Genomic DNA, 21,752 nt, shown 5'->3' on the forward strand with positions numbered 1-21,752 from the left:
CACAACTTTCCCAACCGCCCCCCCCATCCAACCATAGAACGGTCATTGCCGAGTCCGAACTGACAGCTCGACTTAGCTAACTATCGATTTCTCTCTCGCTTCTTCGTCCTCCAGCCACGGCAGGGTGCGTATAGATCGTCCTGTTCTCCCCGAGACCTCTCTCCTAATTTCTCTCGGTTTCGTTATTACCTAGATATGTTTGCTCTCCCCACGGCCCTCCATGATAACCCATTCCCGAGGCATCATCGACGCCCGTCTCGTCTCGTCTGGTCCGTGTTACACTAGCCCCGAGTCGGCACCGGCTCCCGCCTCCCCCCATCCCTGCCTCGCTCCCGGGAAAGACCCCCCTGGGGATAGCGGTCCACATTCGCACCGGATCCTGACAACTCCTGTCCATAACGCGCTGCACTTCCGCAGTGGCCGACTGCTTCTGCAACGCTCTCCCCCATCACTCCGTTCACCCACTCAGCTGCTGCTCAATCCCAGCACGTCGAGCGGAGCCAACCTAGGATAGAGCTTTCAGGGGATCCCAAAGGACAGGGTGTCGGCTCAAACGGGAAAAGTCCTCGTTCGTAGAGCCACCCCTCCCCCCCGTCTCGGGAACTGGGGGGTCTGGCGTGAAATCACCCACGCGGGCTTCAAACCCTCGTCGGGTCTCTCCGCCCGCGCTCGAACGCCCAGCCTACTCCTTGTTACCTATTCTCCAACGACTACCGACTCCCGAATCCCGACTCCCGGTTCCGGCGTGTGTAGACACTTGAACAACACGCCGCGCCCGTGGGCCAGACATGCGAACATACACCTAAAGTCTATCGCGACGGGGCAAGATATCCACACGGAGGTAGACAGGAAACATCTCCGTGACTTCCCCGCGCAAGCTCACACCTGGAGACGACCATGACGGGCCCGACTGTTGACAACACGTCTGTCCCCCGCGCAGTTCGGCCAGCTTCGCGCCCTCCGCGTGCTGGCCGGGCTGGGAGCAGCACGAGGAAGGCCGCCATCCAACCGAGGACCATGGCCGCCGCGAACAGCCCCGAGATGTCCGGTGAGGATTCGGCCGACTTGTCTTTGGATGAGTTCGTCTCCCGGTCCGAGAGCGCCAGGTCACCCAGACAAGGTTCCATTAAGCCAGAGTCCGAAGATGCTTCCGGAGTGCAGGACGACCTTGGAGAGGCCCCGAGCATGCCCCTACAGAAACGCCGCAGGGTGACGAGGGCATGCGACGAGTGCCGCCGGAAGAAGATCAAGTGCGATGGGAAGCAGCCGTGTACGCACTGCTCGGTGTACAGCTATGGTAACACCACCCGAACCCCCTCCTCTTTGAGCCCCCGCCCCCAACTCCCCCGAGCTCGATTTCGCTGACAGCTTGCAGAGTGCACGTACGATAAACCGTCTAACCGCCGCAGGAACCCCGCCCCCCAGTACATCGAAGCTCTGGAGGCGAGGCTCCAACGAGCCGAGGGTTTGTTGCGCAAATTCATGCCTGACGTTGATCTTGCCGACCCCAATCTGGATCCTGCAGTCCAGCAAGAGTTCCGAAATAGGGAGAAGGCCAGGGCTCGCGCCATGGAGCTCAAGATGGAGGCCTCCAGGGACCAGCAAGAGGAGAGCCAAGACCCTCAGATCATATCCATGATCGAGTCAATCGGCCAGTTAGAACTCAAAGAGACCGGCGAATGGGATTTCAATGGCATCTCCTCGGGCGCCGTCTTCCTCCAGCGTATGAAAGACCACTTTCAAACCCTCCTCGGAAATGAATACCACATCCCCTTCTTGCCTCGACCATCGGTACCGCCTGGCCTGTTCAGCCTCGACTCCCCGAAATCCGGTGCCAGCTCGCCTTCCAACTCTCCCGCCATCTACGATCTCCCTCCCTTGGAACGGGTACGCACACTCTGCTACTACTCTCTCGATTGTGCTACTTGCCTCCTCCGGATCGTCCACCAGCCGACCTTCTACGAAAGGCTCGACAAGCTTTACACGACGCCACAAGAATCCTGGGGTAGCGATGAGCACAGGTTCCTTGGCTTGCTCTACTCGGTGCTAGCACTCGGTTGCGTGTACAACGTCTCCCAGGACCACGAGTCGGAGGACCCTGTGACCTACAAGTCGGCGGTGAAAGAAGGGTGAGTTCCCGCGTCCCCCCCGTCTCCGTTGCTGCGCGTTTCTTTTCTAACCCCGCCCATTAGGGTGAAATATTATACAACCGCGCGGTTAATCCTGCAGGATGTTGCGGAATGTCGCGACATGGCTTCTCTCCAGGCGCTCGTGTACATGATCCTGTTCCTCCAAGCAACTTCCAACATCAGCGACTGCTACGCGTTCCTCGGAATCGCTCTCCGATCGTGCTTGCGCATGGGGCTACACCGCCACCTATCACACGACAAAATTACTCCGATCGAAGACGAGTCCAGGCGGCGGGTATTTCATGTTATCCGCCAAATGGACTTTTACGTTTCCGCTATCCTGGGGTTCCCTCTTCTGCTCCACGACGAGGATGTCGACCAACCCCTTCCGACCGAGGTAGACGACGAGTACATTACCAAAGACGCAATCACGATGCCGCCTGCAGGTACACCGTCTTACTTTCAGGCGTTCAACGCGCACAACAAGCTTATGAGGATACTTGCGAAGGTGGTAAAAAACATATACCCGCTCCGGGGGATGACGGACGGTGTAAAAGAGCAGCGAACCGACAGGACGTTCTTGATCAACTATTCTCGGGTTCAGGCCATCGAGTCGGAGCTCCAGGATTGGCAATCACAACTGAACGAATACTGGCGGCCAAGCCATGACGGCCCGATCGAGGTTATCCGGTACGTGACTCCCGGTGTATTCCACATCTCATACCTGCCATGGACTAATTTGACCCTTTGACAGTGTTCGAACCCTCCTCCGCTTCGGCTACGCCCATGTCCAGATGATGCTGTACAGACCTTTCCTCCACTATATCTCACCACGTCTAACTGCCGGCAAGAAAGTCGAGAACCGCTACTATCACTGCGCTGCGGCGGGCATTACCGTATCGCGGAACATCATTCACATCGGGAGCGAGATCCAGAAACACGGGGCACTTATCGGACCGTATTGGTTTATTTTATATACCGAGTTCTTTGCCATACTTTCTCTCGTGTTCTTTGTCCTGGAAAACCCCGATAAACCAGGGTCTGCCGAGATACTGGCCGATGCTAAGGCTGGAAGGGACGTCATCGCAACTCTTGCGAAACGGAGCCTGGCGGCCGACCGTATAACTGTTGCTCTCAACGTATGTCCCCCTACCTTCACCACTACGGGCGATAGAAGAGACGATATTAACAGTGACCAGCCCCTATTTGACCAGTTACCAGACCAAGTGAAGAAACCCACGGGGCGGCCAACGCCGACGAAGAAACGATCGGCTCCGGTCACAACCTCGTCCCAAGGGTCAAGAGCAGGCAGCGCGGCGCTACCCAGCCGCCCTGATTTACAGGACGGCATACCACAGCGGAGATCAGAAGAGATGACTCGCCCGGCGATCGGCCTGCTTCGGCGAGAGGCACGAGCCCCGCCTCAAAGAACAGCATCCTTCGACACCATCGGGTTTCAACATGGCAGCCTGGCGGGACAAAACTTTACCAACCTCCAGGATATCTTACCCATGAACATGCCCATGTCGGGGACGGGTTCAGATTCTAGCAGCACACAGGGAACGATGCACAGACATACGCAAGGTTTTCAGCAAGGGCAGGCCGCAGGCGGACCTGCCAGCTCGTTGTACAAGATGGACGCGATGATGTTTCCCTCGGAAGACCCCTTCGCCTACCCGAACCAACCGCCGATAGATCCCGCTACCCAGCATCCGGGCAGCCAGACGCCACAATCGAGCGCCGGCCAGTCCCACGACGCCATGCAGTTCTACATCCCCAACATGTACGACGGGATCGAGGGGCAGCTTCTGGAGCCTATCCCCTCGTATCTCATGTCGCAAGGGCCACAGAGGCAAGGGCAGCACGGACTGGACGCAACGGCGCAAATGTACAACACTCCCGGCATGCTCACAATGCAGCCCGACCACGGAAGCCACGCACATCAGCAGCCGCAGCATCACCACCAGCAGATGACCCAGCAACAGCATCAGCAACAACAGCAGCAGCATCAGCAACAGCAACAGCAGCAAAGCGGCGCTATGATGGACGAAATGCTGACGGATCCGAGCTTCCGAGGCGAGTGGGATGATATGTTGGGCAATCCCGGATATCGATGAAGGAGCTGTTAAGGTATGGGAGGCAACGACTCGAGGATGACGGGGCGGGGGGGAGGGGAGCGGTATTCGAGGGTGAATGGGTGGGCAGAAGAAGGCGACGGGGCCATGGCGATGAATGCGCGCTGGTGATTCCGCCACGACTCAGCAGCAGGACATGTCAACAACGACTTGAGATGTCGACCTCGCATCATTGCAGTGCCGGGAGGCGGGATGCGCCTGAGAGTGCGAAACCAAGGCGATATGGAACTCGGCACGGAAAAGCCGAATACCAAGGAAAGCAGGGGAGGCCAAATCCAGCCATTTGACGGCATTTTTGTGTTTGATTCACTGGGGTGAATTGCCGTTTGATACCCAAGAGGAACAAAAGACGGGATGGAACACCGGGAATGAACCGAGATCTGTGGTCTGGGAATGGATGACATACACACATCGAGTCTGGTGCTCGAGCGCTCGCTTTCTCGGTTAGACATGGGATAGACTCTCGGACGGGACTCTCGTTACATGCTACGAAACGGATGACATGAGAGGGGGGCCAAATGACTGGAAAAGGGGGTGAGGCGGTTCGGTTGCGTTAGAAAGAGACAAGCTCCAGCGGCCAGAGAGGAAAACAGCACACCCAGGCATTGTCCATGAAGTCTTGGAGGAGGGGAGCACAACAGGAAAAGAAAAAGAAAATAAAGAAAAAGTACTCAGTCAGTAAGACATCTCGCATAGGTACTGGTAAACACAACAGTGAACCTAGGTAGGTACGTATATATAAAACGAGTATATTACCCTCAAGTCCTTCCCTCCCTACTCAGCAACATGGACGTGATTGTCATTGGCGGGTGTTGATAAAACGTTACATTGACAGCATCTTGTACTCGCTTCAGCTAACAACTGGAGTAACTGACTATTTTCCTTACATTTCAACGTACTTTTACGTCTCTACTTACCAGTTTTTTTCTTTCTTTTCTTTTCTTTTTATAGAAAAAACCTCCGTCTGCCCATGTCCGAGTCTCAAAAGCCACGCAGTGGCCACACCGCAACTCGAGAGGTCCATCCACAACTCAGCTCACTGCTGAGCCACTTAACTAAGCCGATCATGGACAGCTCATGTGCTCACATGCTTACTCTCACCAAACAACAACAACTGACCAGTGACCACAGAACCATCACTCAACCAAAATGGCGACCGAGTCAAAGATGGAGTTTCACGACGATTCTTATGACCTTGTGGCTGTCGACGAGTTTGATGCACTGTAAGTTGCTTCCGCCATAACATGGGGTTGTAGTGATTGAACCATGTTCGCTCATGACTTTTGGCCTCCTGCAGTTCCATCGAGCTCAAGCCTGGCTCATCTTCGACGCCTTCGACAGAGAGGGCAGCGACGAGCAAAGTCTCCGAAGACCCCAATGGCATGATATACAACCGCCGGCTCAACCAAAAATGGCTGGAAGGTCTGGGCAAGTTTCCCGGTAAGCATTGGCCCTCCCTCGCTCCGTGGATGACCTCTCCAGGCCCCTGGTGCTGATATACTCCTCCAGCAAAAACACACGCTCGAAAGGTTGCCAACGAGCTCGGGGCGAAGCAGGGCCTCATCTACCTCCCCGGTCAGGATGAGAAGTATTACGAGGACTCAGATATGGGTCCCACGTTCCGTCAACGCAGATAGTATGTGCAGGGCACTCTCAAACGATAAACAGGATGATTCCAATCTAACATTAACCTACTTTAGCTTCTATTACATGGCTGGCGCCGATTTCCAAGGGTGCGCCGTGACCTACGACATACGCAAAGACCATCTGGTTCTCTGGGTCCCACGCATCGACCCCAAGACAGTGCTTTGGTTTGGGGGGGTGCCAACACCAGAGGAATGCAAAGCCGCCTCGGACGTGGATGACGTGCGCTACATCGAAACCCTCAGTGAGACGCTGTGCCCTGCGCTCGAGCCGGGTGAAACAATCTATGTGCTGCACCGGGACCAGATCCCCAAGCTTGATCACCTCATGGTAGTTGTCCGAGTCGACACTACCCACCTGAGGCTTGCCATGGACGCGGCTCGCGTTATCAAGACCGACCACGAGATCGCCCTGATCCGGCGGGCCAACGCCATCTCCGTAGGCCTTTCCCAGCCACCGTCTCACCTCACCAACCCCAAACCCAAACCTTGCTAACCCTCCTCCCCCTCCAGAGCGCCGCGCATAAAGCCGTCCTGCACAGCATCAAGCGCTTCACCAACGAGCGCGAGGTCGACTCCCTCTTCACAGGCTACTGCACCGCCCACGGCGCCCCCATCCAGGCCTACCCGGTGATCGCCGCCTCCGGCGCCAACGCCAGCACCCTGCACTACGCCGACAACAACCAACCCTTCAAGAACCGCCGTACGCCCGCACCCACCCACAACCCCCCCTCAACCAAACCCACTACTAACCTCAGGCACACACAGAACTCCTAATCCTCGACGCCGGCGCCGAATACCACTGCTACGCCAGCGACGTGACCCGCACCATCCCCCTACGCACCTTCTCCCGTAACGCCGGCGCCATCTACCGGCTGGTCGAGCGCATGCAAGCAGAATGCATCGCCCAGATCCGGCCGGGCGTGCGGTACCGCGCGCTGCACGCGCACGCCTGTGCCGTGGCTGTTGCCGGGTTGCTGCGGTTGGGCGTGTTGAGGGGGGGGAGCGAGGGGGAGATTTTGGGGAGGGGCACGGTGGCGGCGTTCTTTCCGCACGGGTTGGGGCATCATGTTGGGTTGGAGGTGCATGATGTTTCGGGGAGGGAGAGGCTGTTGTTGGGGGGTGCTGCTGCTGCTGGGGGTGCTGGTGCGCGCGGTGGGAGGGTTGGTGGCAGGATGGGGATGAGGATGAAGCGCGAGGGGATGACGCCTGGGGTGGTCGCGGCGCTGTGGGCGGATGAGAATCGCCCGGAGGGGGCCATGGCGGCGTCGTTGGGCGGGCCGGGGCAGAAGCTGGCCGAGGGGATGGTTGTGACGGTTGAGCCGGGCATGTGAGTTGATTCGCCGTTTCTGATGTGCTGTGTGGAGGGGATGATATGCTGACAAGTGGTGATGTTAGTTACTTCTGCCGCGAGTACATCGAGGGCTACTTCCTCAACGACCCGGACCACGCCAAGTATATCGATGCGGAGGTTCTGGCGAAGTACTGGGACGTTGGTGGCGTGCGCATCGAGGACGATATCCTGGTCACCAAGGACGGGTATGAGAACCTGACGTGGGCGCCCAAAGGTGATGAGATGCTGAAGTGTATGAACGAGCCGACTCCGCTCTAATGTGATGCTAGATAGAATATGGGGACTGGGCGATGGCGAGTTGGATTTGAGATGGTCGGAAGCAAAAACATAAGATGAAATACAAAGAGCATGCCCCATTCGCCGGCTGGTAAAAGGATGAGATGGCTGCTGTGCTGAACGTCGGTCTGAAGTTTGACGTCTGAAAACGGCGCCGTGAGGATATCAAGTTGCAACCGTAACAGAGCTCAGGGATAAACACTTGGGATGAACGCTAGTCTAGCCGCCCGCAATATCTGATCACCAAAGAAAACATAGGTATCATAAGCTAAGTACGCTTTTAATTCCTCCTATGAAGCAACCACCAACTGGGATATGCAATAAAAACAAAAAAAAAAACAAAAAAAAAAAAAAACAGAATAACGCCAAAACCCCAATCTGTACATCCAGCATCCCATCATGAACTGATACTCAACCGCAACTCCGCAACCCCACCAAACCCGCATTCCTCTACAGATACTTCTTGGGCGACGTCTTCCTGCGCTTGTAGTAGGCAAAGGCGCCCAGGAGGATGCACTGGCTGCCGATGACGACCCAGATGAGGCGGGCGTGGCCCGACTTGGCGTGGGTCTTTACGTTCTCGGCGAGGGTCTCGTGCTTGTCGTTGACGTGGTACTTGATGGCGTTCTCCGACTCGCGCAGGCGGCCGGCCATCTCGGTGCGCATGCCGCGCATCTCCGTCTCGATGTCCCGCAGCCGCTGCTCCATCACGTCCACCTTCTCCAGCCGGCCCATCAGGCCCTTGAGCTCGCCCATCATGGACGACAGCTCCGAGTGCCGCTGCTCGCCCACCCCGGCGTTCTGCCCGATCGACCGGAAGATGGTCGACAGGTGGTGGTTGACCGACTGCAGCCGGTTGTGCAGGTCCGCGAACTGCTCCTTGGACGACGTGTACTTCTCGGCTTCCTCGTCCGGGATCACGCTGTCGTACGGGTCGTCGACCGTGTTCTGGCCGCTCCGGCCAAAGTTCATGCGCGGCTTGTTGCCGTTGTTGTTGTTGTTATTGTTGTTATTGTTGCCGTCCTGCTGGGGGGTGTCGTTTGTTGTGAGCACCGCCAGCTTGAAGACCTCGAACGAGTCCGGGTTGTCGGCGGAGGCGGCCGTGATGCCAAAGTTGTAGCCGCTCGGGATGCGGATCTTGTCGCTCTGGAAGCAGTGCCGGCCGGCCACCTCGACGCTGAACTTGTCCTCGGTGTGCCGCAACTTGATCTGGGTCGGGCGGCCCAGGTTGCGGTAGGTGAAGCTGCACTGGGCAAAGGCCAGGCTATCCACGTTGTGGTTGTTCTTGTAATCGGTCGTGCCGTCGTTGAGGAAGCCGCGCAGCATGCCGCCCGACCCGCTGTGCTGGTCGATCACCAGGCCCAACCCCTCGAACTTCCCCGCCGAGTAAACGCTATCGGACCCGACAACGTGCGCGCCGTCCCTCACCAGCCAAATATTGATGTTGCCCCCGGCCCGCTCCGGGCCATTAGCCCGGAACTCGACGTCGGCGATCCAGTTTTGGTTCTGCAGCGACTTGTCGGCCCAGACGGCACCGCGCTGGTTCCCCGGCGCTACGGGAGTGAGGATGACCTTGTCCGAGAGCAATTCGGGCACATTGGGCCGGCCTTGGAGGGAGAAGTTCGGTATCGACTGTGTCCCCTCGGGGCTTATCCTGTTGGTTGAGGGGCTGTCTTAGCGAGTGCAATTGGACGAATTGTGCTTAGAGAGGGTGTTACCTGTGGCTGTGGCCGAAGCTGAGCTCGTTGACGAGATATTGGGTTTGTGCGTGGGTTAACCCAGCCGCAAGCAGGGCATAGCTCGTCGTCCAGCGCATCTTGAGCAGGCGTCAAGGGAAGCTGTCAAGTCTGGGTTTGGACGGCAGAAGGGGTGTATAGTTGACAAGATGTCGCCGGCAAGAGCGCAGTCGCGTGGCAAGCTATTATTTATTAGTTCGGAGGTCGGCTCCCCGGTTCTAGTTTCCGGCAGAATAGAACGGAGCTCCCGGTGTGCTCGGGGTTGAGGACACTTTGCAGCTCTCTCAACGACAATCCGGGCCGGTGGTTTTGGCCAATGTGGAGAACACAAATGGGACAAGCAAACACGGAGGATAGTTACGAGATGTTGAAACACGAGGGCAATTGCCTAGCGGGGCCAAAATAACTAAAGATCAGGGGGAAATGAGGACTGCCATGAGGCGGTAACTATGTGCATACGATAATAAATAATTCACATAACTAAGTAACTCCAACAAAAAGTAAGAGTTGTGCCCTGGCGTGTCCGAGACACAGCTCCCGAGATGTGAGCGCCTCCCCTCCGAAGAGAACAGCTGTGCATTAACACAGGCTCCCCTGAGGGGCTTGGTTGCCGGAGGCTGTTGCTCCAACTGGAACCTGGAGCAACAGGGGTATGTCTTCGTCTCCACAGCGGGGGAAATGTGGTTGAGTGTGGCTAGTGTGGCTGGTCACAGTGGCGTGTGCTGGCTTTCCCTTTGTGGCTGGCATCTTTCTCCAAATCCCAGAGAAGTCTCCACTAAAACTTTGAGAGCTCTCAAATTGGAGACCGGCAGGCAGGAAACCGCTCCCATGCGACGCTGAGGCCAGTGACAAGTCTCACAGTTCAGTTCATGGCAGCCCGCATGCCGCCATGACCGAGATCTATCCTTCGCTCGCGCAATGCGCGATTGTAGCCGGAGCATTGAAGATTCTGCTCTTCCCGGCCTAGTAAGCTCAACGCACCCCTATTGAGCTCTTTCCTCGGCTGACAATGCCATCGACAGCAAATCCACCGACTTTGAAGTCCACCGCAACTGGCTTGCCATCACCAACAGCCTGCCCCTATGGGAATGGTACTACGAAAAGGCATCAGAATGGACGCTCGACTACCCGCCCTTCTTCGCTTACTTCGAATGGATCATGTCGCAGGTCGCGAAGCTGGTCGACCCTGCCATGCTCAAATTGTACAACCTCGAGTACGATAGCTGGCAGACGGTATACTTTCAGAGGTTTACCGTGATAATCAGCGAGTTGCTTTTGGTTTGGGCGCTGCAGATGTAGGTGAACCCGGTTGTTGCGGTGGCTATCGAGGGTGTGGCCTTGGGGCTGACGAATAGCAGGTTCATTGACTCGTCGCATGGAGCATCGAAACGAGCCGCGCAGGCGGCCGCCATCTCCATCCTACTCTCGCCGGGTCTCTTTATCATTGACCACATCCACTTCCAGTACAATGGCGCTATGTATGGCATCCTCATCGCGTCCCTGGTTTTGGCCCGCAAGAAGTCGACGCTGCTCTGGAGCGGCCTCCTGTTCGCTGCGCTGCTGTGCATGAAGCACATCTACCTCTACCTGGCGCCGGCCTACTTTGTCTTCCTCCTGAGGGCCTACTGCCTCTCACCAAAGTCGGTTTTCCGGATCCAGTTCCTCAACTGCATGAAGTTGGGCGTCGGCCTTGGGGCAATTCTCGGCACAGCCTTCGGGCCGTTTGCGCTCAAGGGGCAAATCCCCCAGATCTTCAGCCGACTGTTCCCCTTTTCGCGTGGCCTCTGCCATGCTTACTGGGCACCGAATGTGTGGGCCATGTACTCGTTTGTCGACCGAGTCCTGATCATCCTGGCGCCTCGGCTTGGATTGGCGGTAAAGGAGGGCGCGTTGCAAAGCGTCACGCGCGGCCTGGTCGGGGACACATCCTTTGCGGTCCTCCCGGACGTCACGCCGCGGATTTGCTTCGCCTTGACACTCCTCTTCCAGACCATTCCGCTGCTCAAGCTCTTCTCTCAGCCGACGTGGGACAACTTCATCGGGGCTATCACGCTGTGCGGCTATGCTTCGTTTCTCTTCGGCTGGCACGTCCACGAGAAGGCCATCCTCCTGGTCATCATCCCCTTCAGCCTCATCGCTTTGAAGGACCGACGGTATCTGGGCGCATTCCGACCGCTGGCGGTGGCGGGCCACGTCTCCCTCTTCCCGCTGCTGTTCACGCCGGCCGAATTTCCTCTCAAGACGGTCTACACGGTATTTTGGCTCATTCTCTTCTTGATGGCCTTCGACCGCTTGGCGCCCGCATCGAGCCGGGCCCGGTTCTTCCTGTTTGACCGCTTCAGCACGCTCTACATCACCATTAGCATCCCGCTGATTGTGTATTGCTCACTGGGTCACGGGATTGTGTTTGGCAAGAGCTACGAGTTTCTACCCTTGATGTTCACCAGTTCATACTCGGCAATAGGGGTGGTCGGGAGCTGGGTGGGCTTCATGGTTGTGTATTTCACGTCATAGGTTGATGGAAGTTGAGTTATAGGAGAAAGATGCAGAATTGAAATTTTACCATCACTTGATGTCCGCATCGTCGTCATAGCGAGCCGATGGGCCGTCCAACCGTTTATGGTTAGCGCGCCAAGTTTAATCGGTTGTTTTTCTCCTGGAACAAGAGGCTGAAAAATAAGAAAGAGTTCAAGGGAAAATGACGAAAAGTACGGTCATCGAGATGTGTTATAAGCTGTATGCAGGCTAGTCTCGACTAAAAATCGGACGTTATTTTCTTTTCGTCTCGTCTCTTTCCCTCGCGAACAAAGGGTCGCCCCTGTCATTCGACATCGCGAATAATTGATTGGCTGAGATTGCTTGAGATCCACAAACTTCTGCGACCACCATTTTGAAGAGTGGGGAAGTACCTGCGAGGAAGCAAGGACGGAAGCGGTCAGGGTACCCTCGACAAACTCTTCGAAGAAAAAGCAGAAACGGGTGGCTCTTAAGAAACCTGCTATCGAGCACCACACATCTCTCCTCAGCTGACGAGTGTGGAGGTGACGGACCACAACTGTCCGTCAAAACAACTTGGTTTGCAAAGTACCAAATTCATCTGCAAGGCTGGATCTATCCTGCACGTCAAACGGTTCAGCCTTGTCTTGGACCCACCGTCTCCCGAAAGTGGCGTTGAATGCCAACAAAAACCCAACCATTCTATTGCTTGGGCAGTCGCCGACGACGACTGTGCTGTGTCATGCTGTAGGCCCCAGCAGTACACTCGTCATCCTTATTTGCTTTGACACGTAAATTAAATACAAAAAAGAGAAAGAAAAAAGGAATGGAGAAGTGTGCGCGTGTGCCCCGAAATGCAGATGGCTTATACGGCATTTTCCGGTAGTTACCTGGACTCGATCACTTGCATCTGCTCAGCTTGTGGCCCCGGCCAGAGTAGAATGTCATCCGCCTCTCAAAGTAGCTAGGATCAAAAATGCTGGCACAAAAGACTCTGCAGGCCGAATCCGTTGGTCGGCGTCGGCCAAGTCCACGATGCTGATGGATTTGGCGAGCCGCGGTCATGCTAGCGCGATGTACCTGTACGTGCATGGGTAGTCTGATCGATGCATCAAGGGGCGCACGTCCCAATGTCAACACCAACACGATATTGGTGCGTTGTTGAGGCTGCAGCGAGGAGATCCAAGCCGGATGACGGTGCGGTGGCCAAAAGCACGAGGGGCTGCATGTTAGGAGCTCAGATCAAAGCACAGCCAAAGCCCAATGACCGAAGTGGGTGCAGTGGTTGACCGAGACCCTCGAAGCGGTCCTCCTGTCCGGGGCTCGCGGACCCCTACCCATGAAAATAAAATTTGGCCTGCACTCTTCCGGCTATAAATAATCGGAAAATGGCCCAATTTGCATGCTTCGAGCGTCTTCTGGTAGCCCTCGTCCGGACGAACAAGACGAGTACAAGAACGTGGGTAAAGGGTGCATGTCGGGCGGGTTGGCTGCAGGAAGACGTTGCCCAGGGTGGTCGGGGTGTGGACGACGAGGAGCCATTTTGGGTCGGAGCTGGAGCGATCCCCGTACCCTGTCTGGCGGGTCCGGGATGCCAGCACGCTGGACCACCTGCAACCAGACCCCGGCGCCCGTGCTCCCCCATATTTGCCGTTCCCTCCCATTGTTGAACTTTTCCTCCTCCCACTTCCGCACCGCCCTCGCTTCTCTTGGTTTTCCCTCAACATCACCTCCCTCGCGGTGCAGCCTTCGACCACAACCACACGCGGCCACAATTCGAGCCACTTGGACGAGGAAGGGATATCTCATCTACACGCACTTAATTTACGCGGATCTCAGCCGCGGCCACCCGAAGATCGCCTACCATCAGCCTTGCATGCTCAACCTACCGCGCGCGCGAGCTACCAGTTTCCCTCCTAGGGGCCACCACCAAAACCCTGACCCTCTCCACCCGATCTGCCACGGATCGCGACGGGCGGCCACAACACGGGGCCCGGGTCACCACAACGCGTCTTGACCACCCACATCACCGCCATTCACGGCCACATTCAACTCTCCCATACCAACCGACTTAATTCTTTCAACGAGGCTGAATATCAGCCTTGCACCACTTTTGAGGTCCCCTACCAGACCTCCACTCTCTCCCCTCTCCCCTCTCTCCTCTCCCCCCCCGCCTCTCTTCCGCCTCTCTACTTCAGCTCTTCCTACTCTCTCTCTACTGGACGACCACCACCAGCCATGGTACGCGGCAACTTCCTCGCGACTTCCGAGGCCCCCATATCGCTGACCCCACGCCCCCAGGTCCTGTTCAAACGCAAACCGGTGCAGTTCCTGCCCGTACCAGAGATTGATGATGAAAACCAAGAGGTATGTCGTATGCACCCTTGATATTCCACCCCTACCCAACCGGCGGCCAATTGACCACAGCTCGATTCTAACTACCTCTGTGATATAGGTCTGGCATATCTCCCAGACCGGCGAGGTCTTTCTCACATATGAGGACTACCTAAATAGGTATGCAATGTCCCTTACTACCCCCCCCAGGTCTTAGTTTGGCATTGCACGTACTGGGAGGTTGCTGACACCCTTCCAGGTTAGACTTTTACAACCAGGTATGTTAGGTCGCTTAGGTCCCAGTCCCAGTCCCAGTATGGGCGGCATGGGCATGAATGACTTACACACAGCTTAGAAACGCTTCATTTGCACCATCAGCGGCCACTCCGGTCTGACCTTTTTCGACGCGCTCGAGAGCGAGGTACGCCCGCCGCACACACCAAACCCCCCTCCCCACTTCCTATGGCCATCACTGACAAGCATGGCCCACCACTAGCTCGCCGGTGCCGCCGAAGTAGACCAAGCATTCCCCGAGGCTCTCAAGGGGCCCATACTTCGACGGGTCCAATTTCAGACCGTGTCCCGCATCGATACGCTTGTCGACCAGGTGTATGACGAATTCAAGAACGACTACTACCCCGGCGAGGGCGTGACCGTTTTCATCTTGGGCGGCGAGAGGTTGCAGGGCGTAGTGAGAGATAAGACACGTTTCGGTAGCAAGGTCCTCCCCGACGGCACCCTCACGGTGCCCTTCTCGCGCTACTTTGTCAGCTTGGATGAGCGACCGGACGAGGAGGCCGTGGTGGATGACTCGCACATTTTCCGTGACCGCAAGGTATTCACCAAGGCCGTTCTGCGCTCCTTCATCAAGAAGACGGTGACAAGAGAGGCTTGGAACGGGGCGCCGTGGTTGGTCAAGCACGACGTGGCCGAGAAGTACCACATCGACACCCGCATACCGCCCCATCTGCGCTACGACAACAAACTTCTCGAGCGGAAACAGATGCAGCTCCAGAAGAAGGCCTCGCAGTTCGATCCCAATCTAGCAGTCTCGGGCCCCTCAGGTCCCGTAAGCCCTACCGGGTACAGGTTACCCGACCTCAAGCCTGCACCGAAGAGCCACAAGTCGAAGGAGTACCAGCTCCAGCAGCAAAATGCGATCAAGGGGAAGCATAGCACGTTTGGAGGACACGAACCCGGCGCGTTCGTTCACCTGCCGCTCCCCGGCAACCCCTTCCAGTTCCCCATGTCCTTCCGAGGCCAAGTGTCGCCACCCGCTGCCAGGCAGCCCGAACCGACACCACCCCCGCCGCCTCCGAAATACCCGATCGAGGATCTGCAGGTCGAGCCCCGCCGTATGGTTCGGCCACAGCTCAAGTACATGTGCAGCGACACGCCGGTCGAGGTCGCCCCCGAGGCCAAGTCGCCACTCGGCGACAAAATCCTAATGAAGTCAATAGGGCCACTTCTCGAGACGTGGGACACGTTGAATGTCTATTGCGAGATCTTTAAGCTCGACTCGTTCACATTTGACGACTATGTGGAAGCCATGTTGGTCGCCTCTGCGGAGACCCCTGTTCAACTATTTGACGAAATTCACTGTGCGGTACTCAAAATCTTAGTTACCTCGGAGGCCGAAGGTGGCAAGGTTCAGATCCAGCTGCCGGAACTGGAAGAGGAAGAAGAGGAGGAGGAGGATGACGAGGAGGAAGAGAGCACCGCGCCCACGCCCGAACCGGAGCCGCAACCGTCAGGCCGTGCGACTAGGAGAAGCTTGGCCAAGGCGGAAGCAGACAGGCTCGCGGCAGAGGCGGCGGCTGCAGAGAAAGAGATGCAGGAAGCCGAGGACGCGCCCAGGCATCTGGCCGAGGAGCTAATCCGAGACTACGACTGGATCGAGCATCTGACGAAGCGCGATTTCAAGGAAGGCGGGTGGGAAATGATCATGGTCGGGCTACTGCACCAACTTTCCCTGAGCGAGCGGCTCAATGCGAGCTGCGAGGAGCTTCTCGAGCAGCTGGTCCCGACCGATGCCGAGCCCACCCAGGAGACGGTGCGCGAGAGATATTCCGCCCTTGACGTCAACTATCGCGTTCAGGCGCTGCAGATCATTTGCATGCTCACCTCCGAGACGAGGGCCATCCGCGGGTACATGGAGGACTGTAGTGAAACCATGACGGCGTACAGGAAGGAGAAGATTGAGTGGCAGAGAAAGAGGAAGTTGCTGTAGGCGGAGTCTCCCCCTGTCGCTTTTGGAGCCTGATACTGACCGTTTCACAGGATTGAGGAACTCAAGGGCCTCAACGATCAACGCAAGATCCTCTTGCCTGACAACCTTCCTCCGAGCCCACCCCTAGAGCCGGTAAAGACCAACGGGGACGTCAAGATGTCGGATGTGGAGGACTTACCCGCCAACACCTCGGATGAGGTTCCGGACTCGGACGACGAGGGCCCGGCAAGGAAGTTGCGCCGCGCCAACGACCGCGCGGCGGAGCGCAAGCGCAAAGCCGAGAAGGAGCAGGAGCGGAAAGAGAAGGCCGAGGCAGCCGCCAAGGTGCCGAAGCAGTCGAAGCAGTTCCAGCGGGTGCTCAAGGACATCCAGAAGAAGGAAGACGAGATTGCCGAGTGCGAACGCGAGATTGCCATCATCGACAACGACCTGCGCGAGGCCGACTGCCCGCGCACGCGCGTGCTGGGCAAGGACCGCTTCTGGAACCGGTACTACTGGTTCGAGCGCAACGGCATGCCCTACGGCGGGCTACCAGACAGCTCCACGGCGTCGGCGGGCTACGCCAACGGGTGCCTCTGGGTGCAGGGCCCGGACGAGCTCGAGCGCGAGGGCTACATCGACATGCTCCCCGAGTACCAGGACGAGTACAAGGCCAAGTTCGACATGACGGTGCCGGAACGCAAGAAGCTTGAGGAGGGCGCCACCAGCGTGTTCAACGCCTGCCAGTGGGGGTACTACGCCAACCCGGAAGACGTGGATGCGCTCCTCGGCTGGCTCGACCCCCGCGGGTTCAACGAGCTGAAGCTGCGCAAGGAGCTCGTCAACTACCGCGACAAGATCGCCAAGAACATGGAGAGCCGCAAGGCCTACCTCGCCACGGCAGAGGAAGAACAGCAGGTCAAGGAGAACGGCAAGGCCAAGGCCAGCAGCGAAGAAGCCGCCGACGACGAAGAATCCACCCCGACGCCCGCCGCCGCCACGCCGCCCCCCACCACAGGCAAAAACAAACGCATGAGCACGCGCGGCCGCGGCGTCACCACCATCTCGGCGCCGCCCCTGCCGTCGGAGCCGGAACGGGAGCCCACGCCGGCCGCCGCCGCCGCCGCCGCGCCCGTGACGTACCGCTGCATGGACTGGCAGAACACCATGGCGCTCGACGAGATCGGCCACCTGCACAGCTTGGAACCGCCCCCGGCCAGGTCCCGCAAGATGACCAAGAAGAAGGAGGCTGCCATCACTGCGGCTGCGGCTGCGTCGGCTGAGCCGGATGTCATGGTTACTAGGGGGAAGAGGAAGCGCTAGCCTACTTCTTTTTTCGTCGCTTTTAGGGGTGTTTGTTTGTTTGCCTGAGCGGAGTGGAGTTGGTGGTTGTGGTTGTGGGTGTGGGAGAGCGACAGGGTGTCGGGTGTTTGGACTTTTTTTTTTGTGCTTTTTGTTTTGAGCGGACGGTTACCTACCTAACCTACCTGGGTGCCGTTCCGGTAGTAGTGCTGCTTCAGCATGTACATACCACATACCTTTTCTGGTGTTGGGGCCGGGTGTTTTGGGTTTTGCTGGGTTGGCGTGGGGCTGCTTTGTTGGGAGTATGGTTAGACATGGTACGGTACGGTACATTGGCATCTTGCATCGCATTGCATTGCATTCGTTGTATTCCTTTAAGGAGAGGAGAGGCTTGCTGTTGGTGCTTTGCTTTGCTGCTTGGGGTGTGTGTGTGCTCGTGCCTCCGTACATGATGGGTATCTATTTGTCGGTGCACTGGAGGGGGCGGAATAGAAAAATACAATAGGGTACCTGCATAGATCTATGCCTACAGCCAGGCAGGTAGATGTCAAGCTGTCTGCTCTTGGGTCCTTGCGGCGTGTAGTTGTCGGGTACACAAATTTTCCTCTACTGCAACATATCTTTTTCTGTCAATCTATCAATATAGGTTAATCAACTCCCCGACTTGGATCGTGACATGAAAGATATCGATGGCGAAGACACCAGGGTGTCAACATCAGCGTGTAGGCCACAGTGAACTTCAACAGCTTGTTCTAAGTTAAGTGGTGATTATTCTCTTCACGCCGTACGCTGGCTAGATAAACTCGCCCTGCCGTCGCAAGCAGACCTCCAACCCCCGGCTGCGTAGCTCACGTCCTATGGCCTCCCCCATTACTTCCACCCGTTTTTTACACCACCAATATGTGTCGTCTGTCAACAAGGCGCCTGTAACGCGATAGATATGAAACAACAGAACCAGCATGCGCGAATCCCCGCTCGAAATCATGGCCAACAGCGGGCCGAAACACATCATAGGGAAGGTCGTCACATACCGCACCAGGTCACTGCTCTTCACATCCGTGGAACAGTGACCGCCGGCCCCGTACCCCCCTGTTTTAGACGCCGGCCCCCCGCGATTCCCACCATCCATCACGAACGCCAGAGCAACCGAAACCCTCGTAGCCAGCCTTTTGTACGCCGCCCTCACCAGCGCCTCGTCATGGGCCCCGGCGTTTTCCAAGTAGGCATCCCCTTCCTTGTGACTCTGCCATAGTGTCATGATCCTGTACGGCGATTCGTCCGTTGGCGACAGGCTGGTGTTGCGGAGGCCCTCCAGGTAGGAGGTCGGGTAGGAGGTCGGGTCACCGCTGGCGCCCATACCCATGTCCATGCCCATACCATTTCCATCTAAGCCGTTAGTGTCGTTGCTGGCGGGCGTGGATGGGAACGAAGTGAAGGGGCTCAACCCGGGCGTCGGACCGGTCGGGCTCCCGACAGAGCAATGCGACGACGGCCCCGGCGAGGCGAACACCCCGGCCGGGCACACCCCGTTGGTGCTCCCACTCGCATTCCCATTCCCGTTCCCACCACACCCACCACACCATCCCCCACCGCCATACCCACACCCAGCACACCCCCCAACACCACCACCATTAACACCCCCAACACCACCACCCCCCATGTGACCGCCCCCCGAACCATTAACACCACCACCAACCCCAAACCCATGAGAAGAACCACCCCCCCTCCCCAAAACCCCCCAAAACCTTCTACTATCATAAACCCCCATAAACGCCCTCACCCCCCTTCTCCAGTTCAGGCCGCGCGCGTCGACGGCATCCTCCAGCGCCACACACGGCTGGAGCAGCCCCGCGCGGGTGAAGGCGGACTGGCGGGACTGGAAGAGCGGCCAGGCCATGAAGAAGATTTGGCGGACGCCCGTGGAGAGGAAGTAGAGCCTGTCGGTGGAGAGGTCGAGGGGTTTTTCTGGGGCTTTGGGGGGGATTGGGGGGGTTGGGGAGAAAAGGGGGGTTGGGGAGAAGGGGGGAAGGGTGGTCGAGGAGAAGAGTGGGGGGAGGGTGGTTGTGGCTGTAATAGGGGGGGTGGTTGTGAATGGGGCTGGGGAGGTGGGAGGTTGGGGGGAGGGGTGATGGGAGTTGTGATGAGATCGGGGGTGGCGGTCGGAGTGCGGGTGTTGGTTCAAGGCCGGTATGGAGTCGTCCTGCTGCTGCTGCTGCTGCTGCTGCTGCTGCTCCTGCTGCTGACCCTCCATGAAACTGAGATCGCACCACATCAGGTACTGGATCAGGTTGGCGGTCCCCAGCAGGGCGTCGCAGTTGGCCGGCGTGATGGGCTCCGACAGCGACCCCCGGTAGTCGTGCAGCGCCTTGTCCAGCAGCGCGTACTTGGCCCGGTGGTACTGCGCGTGCGCCCCGTGCAGGTAGTCGAGGTGCGCCGCCGCGAAGGCCAGCATCGCGTTCACCAGGTACGTGTGCTGCCGGGCCTGTGGGTGGGCAGGGGGGCAATGCTTGTCAGCTTTTGTGTAACCGTACCATAGTATATATATGCATCCCGTGCTTGCTTCTCCATGTACATATCGATATTCGTTCCAAATCGAAAGAAAAGAAAAGGGGTGGCTCCAGCAGGAGTACATACCTGGAAGGCGAGCTGCAGCATCCTCGGCCACACCTCCTGGAACGGCAGCGTGGGGATGCTATACCGCTCAAAGTGGTGCAGCAGTTCCATATGCAGCAGATTGATGGGGCGGCACTCGGGCTCGGAGAGCGGGCACCAGGCCACCTCGGGCGGCGGAGAGGTCATCGGCGGCGTGTCTCGTGTCCCCCGGTTGGGCGATGCCGGGCTGAGGCGGACGCATGTCTCCTTTCGCTTGACGCAGTTCCTGCACGGATCTCCCTCGTCGCACTGTAGGAGTCGGCAGCTGTCAGTAACTACCTATGGGCAGGTAGAGACACACCCCTCCGTCGCGGGAGGAAGAGGAGGGTGGCAAACAAAGTATGTAAGACAGACGGCCCGTACCTTGACTTTGCGCCGTTTGCATCTGATACATCCCAGCCTTGATTTCTGATCAACCCGTCCCCCCATGAAGTTAGCGTGCCTGTATCGATTCCATATCCCCCATAAAACCCGTCTCATCCCCCACAAAGCCGACCTGATCCAGTAACTCCCGCGTGGGTGAACATACCCGATGCGGCCGCTTCTTCCGAGTCTCCTGCGGTCCCACGACCTTGAGAGCCGGCCCACCATGCTCGTGATTGGCGACAAGAAACGTGTTTGCAAAGGCTGTGACCCGCCCAGAAGCCATCGCGGCGGATCAGCTCAGGTGGCCAGGGGTATGTGTGTGGTGTGTGTCGAGAGGTAGCTCAGGGGTAGAAGCAGAGTAGGCGGCCGGAAGTGATGCCGAAATGGTGTAACACGAACAGCCAACAAGCAACAAGCGGAACAACAAACACACAGGATAAGTTGGATAGACGTCCGAGTTGGGAAAACGAGGAAGCGATGGCACACTCGCACAACTACTACACGCTGAAAGACGGAATCAACAGAGGCAAATGCGAATCTCGCATCTCTTAAAGCATGCAGTTCCACCTCCCATCGGTGCCCGGAGGACTGGAGTCAGGCAGGAAAAACACGAGATGTGGCAATGACCTCAGCAACAATGCCCTCTCCATCCCCTGCCCGGCATGACCTGAAGCCCGACGTTTCAAAACGCGAGAGAGCCGACGGCAGATTTAGAACACAACAGGTAGTAGAGCGGCGGTAGGAACATGGAAGTCCCTCTGGGCAAAGGGCGGGCGTCGGGTGGCCGAACACCGTGAGGGGGCAAAAGGAGGAATATTTGGGCCGTTAGAGGTGTTGAAGAGACCATCAGAGACCATCTCGAGAGCTCGCATTCCCAAAGGAGGATGCGGGTCGGAATGATGCCGGCTTGGCCATGTGTTTTCTGATCCGCTTCGATGCAGGAGCGGGAGCCGCGGGAGGGCGATTGGCGTGCCAGGGCGTGCCAGGGCGTGCCTAGACCTGGGCTGATTCAGCAACCTCTTTGCGGGGAAGGGTTGGCAGAGGTAAAAGGGAGGGATCGCCCTGTGTGTGGCTGTCATAACTGTGCAACGGCGTGCAACGGGACAGGCAGACAGATTCG

The 21,752-nt window shown here is 57.6% G+C and overlaps 6 protein-coding genes across 6 annotated transcripts; 4 read left to right on the plus strand and 2 right to left on the minus strand.

Moving 5' to 3' along the window:
• The first annotated feature begins 647 nt into the window (after window positions 1-647).
• Window positions 648-4,340, plus strand: B0H64DRAFT_158745 (fungal-specific transcription factor domain-containing protein). The gene is made up of 5 exons (XM_062798552.1): window positions 648-1,297; window positions 1,376-2,129; window positions 2,193-2,819; window positions 2,884-3,268; window positions 3,329-4,340. Exons 1-5 carry the CDS (start codon window positions 898-900, stop codon window positions 4,244-4,246), a joined length of 3,084 nt encoding a protein of 1,027 aa, XP_062659428.1. The 5' UTR covers window positions 648-897; the 3' UTR covers window positions 4,247-4,340.
• A 777-nt stretch (window positions 4,341-5,117) lies between these two features.
• On the plus strand, window positions 5,118-7,843 carry B0H64DRAFT_474807 (putative Xaa-Pro aminopeptidase). The gene is made up of 7 exons (XM_062808068.1): window positions 5,118-5,487; window positions 5,562-5,704; window positions 5,774-5,900; window positions 5,965-6,346; window positions 6,421-6,610; window positions 6,676-7,237; window positions 7,306-7,843. The coding sequence occupies exons 1-7, from the start codon at window positions 5,414-5,416 to the stop codon at window positions 7,517-7,519; spliced, it is 1,692 nt and encodes a 563-aa protein (XP_062659429.1). The 5' UTR covers window positions 5,118-5,413; the 3' UTR covers window positions 7,520-7,843.
• Window positions 7,844-7,987: 144 nt separating this feature from the next.
• On the minus strand, window positions 7,988-9,353 carry B0H64DRAFT_321961 (concanavalin A-like lectin/glucanase domain-containing protein; the record flags this gene model as incomplete). The annotated part of the gene is made up of 2 exons (XM_062800540.1): window positions 7,988-9,191; window positions 9,256-9,353. 2 exons carry the CDS (start codon window positions 9,351-9,353, stop codon window positions 7,988-7,990), a joined length of 1,302 nt encoding a protein of 433 aa, XP_062659430.1.
• A 666-nt stretch (window positions 9,354-10,019) lies between these two features.
• Window positions 10,020-11,993, plus strand: B0H64DRAFT_396830 (glycosyltransferase family 57 protein). Its single transcript, XM_062803838.1, has 3 exons — window positions 10,020-10,239; window positions 10,296-10,568; window positions 10,632-11,993. Exons 1-3 carry the CDS (start codon window positions 10,163-10,165, stop codon window positions 11,785-11,787), a joined length of 1,506 nt encoding a protein of 501 aa, XP_062659431.1. The 5' UTR covers window positions 10,020-10,162; the 3' UTR covers window positions 11,788-11,993.
• Window positions 11,994-13,897: 1,904 nt separating this feature from the next.
• On the plus strand, window positions 13,898-17,709 carry B0H64DRAFT_158823 (uncharacterized protein). The gene is made up of 7 exons (XM_062798554.1): window positions 13,898-14,010; window positions 14,071-14,136; window positions 14,225-14,283; window positions 14,363-14,381; window positions 14,459-14,524; window positions 14,600-16,329; window positions 16,384-17,709. Exons 1-7 carry the CDS (start codon window positions 14,008-14,010, stop codon window positions 17,633-17,635), a joined length of 3,195 nt encoding a protein of 1,064 aa, XP_062659432.1. The 5' UTR covers window positions 13,898-14,007; the 3' UTR covers window positions 17,636-17,709.
• A 698-nt stretch (window positions 17,710-18,407) lies between these two features.
• On the minus strand, window positions 18,408-20,915 carry B0H64DRAFT_442280 (uncharacterized protein; the record flags this gene model as incomplete). The annotated part of the gene is made up of 4 exons (XM_062806628.1): window positions 18,408-19,000; window positions 19,367-20,096; window positions 20,249-20,515; window positions 20,796-20,915. 4 exons carry the CDS (start codon window positions 20,913-20,915, stop codon window positions 18,408-18,410), a joined length of 1,710 nt encoding a protein of 569 aa, XP_062659433.1.
• Window positions 20,916-21,752: the final 837 nt, after the last annotated feature.

Source organism: Chaetomium fimeti, assembly GCF_033439085.1.
Source record: "Chaetomium fimeti strain CBS 168.71 chromosome Unknown B0H64scaffold_4, whole genome shotgun sequence".
Taxonomy (NCBI): Eukaryota; Fungi; Ascomycota; class Sordariomycetes; order Sordariales; family Chaetomiaceae; genus Chaetomium; species Chaetomium fimeti.

Excerpts from the sequence above, each read along its gene's own strand:
- B0H64DRAFT_158745 (XM_062798552.1), top strand. The coding sequence starts at position 898 with ATGACGGGCCCGACTGTTGACAACACGTCTGTCCCCCGCGCAGTTCGG. Across the intron at positions 1,298-1,375 it reads CTGCTCGGTGTACAGCTATG|AGTGCACGTACGATAAACCG; the intron begins GTAACACCACCC and ends GACAGCTTGCAG. Across the intron at positions 2,820-2,883 it reads GGCCCGATCGAGGTTATCCG|TGTTCGAACCCTCCTCCGCT; the intron begins GTACGTGACTCC and ends ACCCTTTGACAG.
- B0H64DRAFT_474807 (XM_062808068.1), top strand. The coding sequence starts at position 5,414 with ATGGCGACCGAGTCAAAGATGGAGTTTCACGACGATTCTTATGACCTT. Across the intron at positions 5,901-5,964 it reads ACGTTCCGTCAACGCAGATA|CTTCTATTACATGGCTGGCG; the intron begins GTATGTGCAGGG and ends AACCTACTTTAG. Across the intron at positions 6,611-6,675 it reads CCAACCCTTCAAGAACCGCC|AACTCCTAATCCTCGACGCC; the intron begins GTACGCCCGCAC and ends AGGCACACACAG.
- B0H64DRAFT_396830 (XM_062803838.1), top strand. The coding sequence starts at position 10,163 with ATGACCGAGATCTATCCTTCGCTCGCGCAATGCGCGATTGTAGCCGGA. Across the intron at positions 10,240-10,295 it reads ATTCTGCTCTTCCCGGCCTA|CAAATCCACCGACTTTGAAG; the intron begins GTAAGCTCAACG and ends TGCCATCGACAG. Across the intron at positions 10,569-10,631 it reads TTGGTTTGGGCGCTGCAGAT|GTTCATTGACTCGTCGCATG; the intron begins GTAGGTGAACCC and ends GACGAATAGCAG.
- B0H64DRAFT_158823 (XM_062798554.1), top strand. Across the intron at positions 14,137-14,224 it reads TTGATGATGAAAACCAAGAG|GTCTGGCATATCTCCCAGAC; the intron begins GTATGTCGTATG and ends TCTGTGATATAG. Across the intron at positions 16,330-16,383 it reads CAGAGAAAGAGGAAGTTGCT|GATTGAGGAACTCAAGGGCC; the intron begins GTAGGCGGAGTC and ends ACCGTTTCACAG.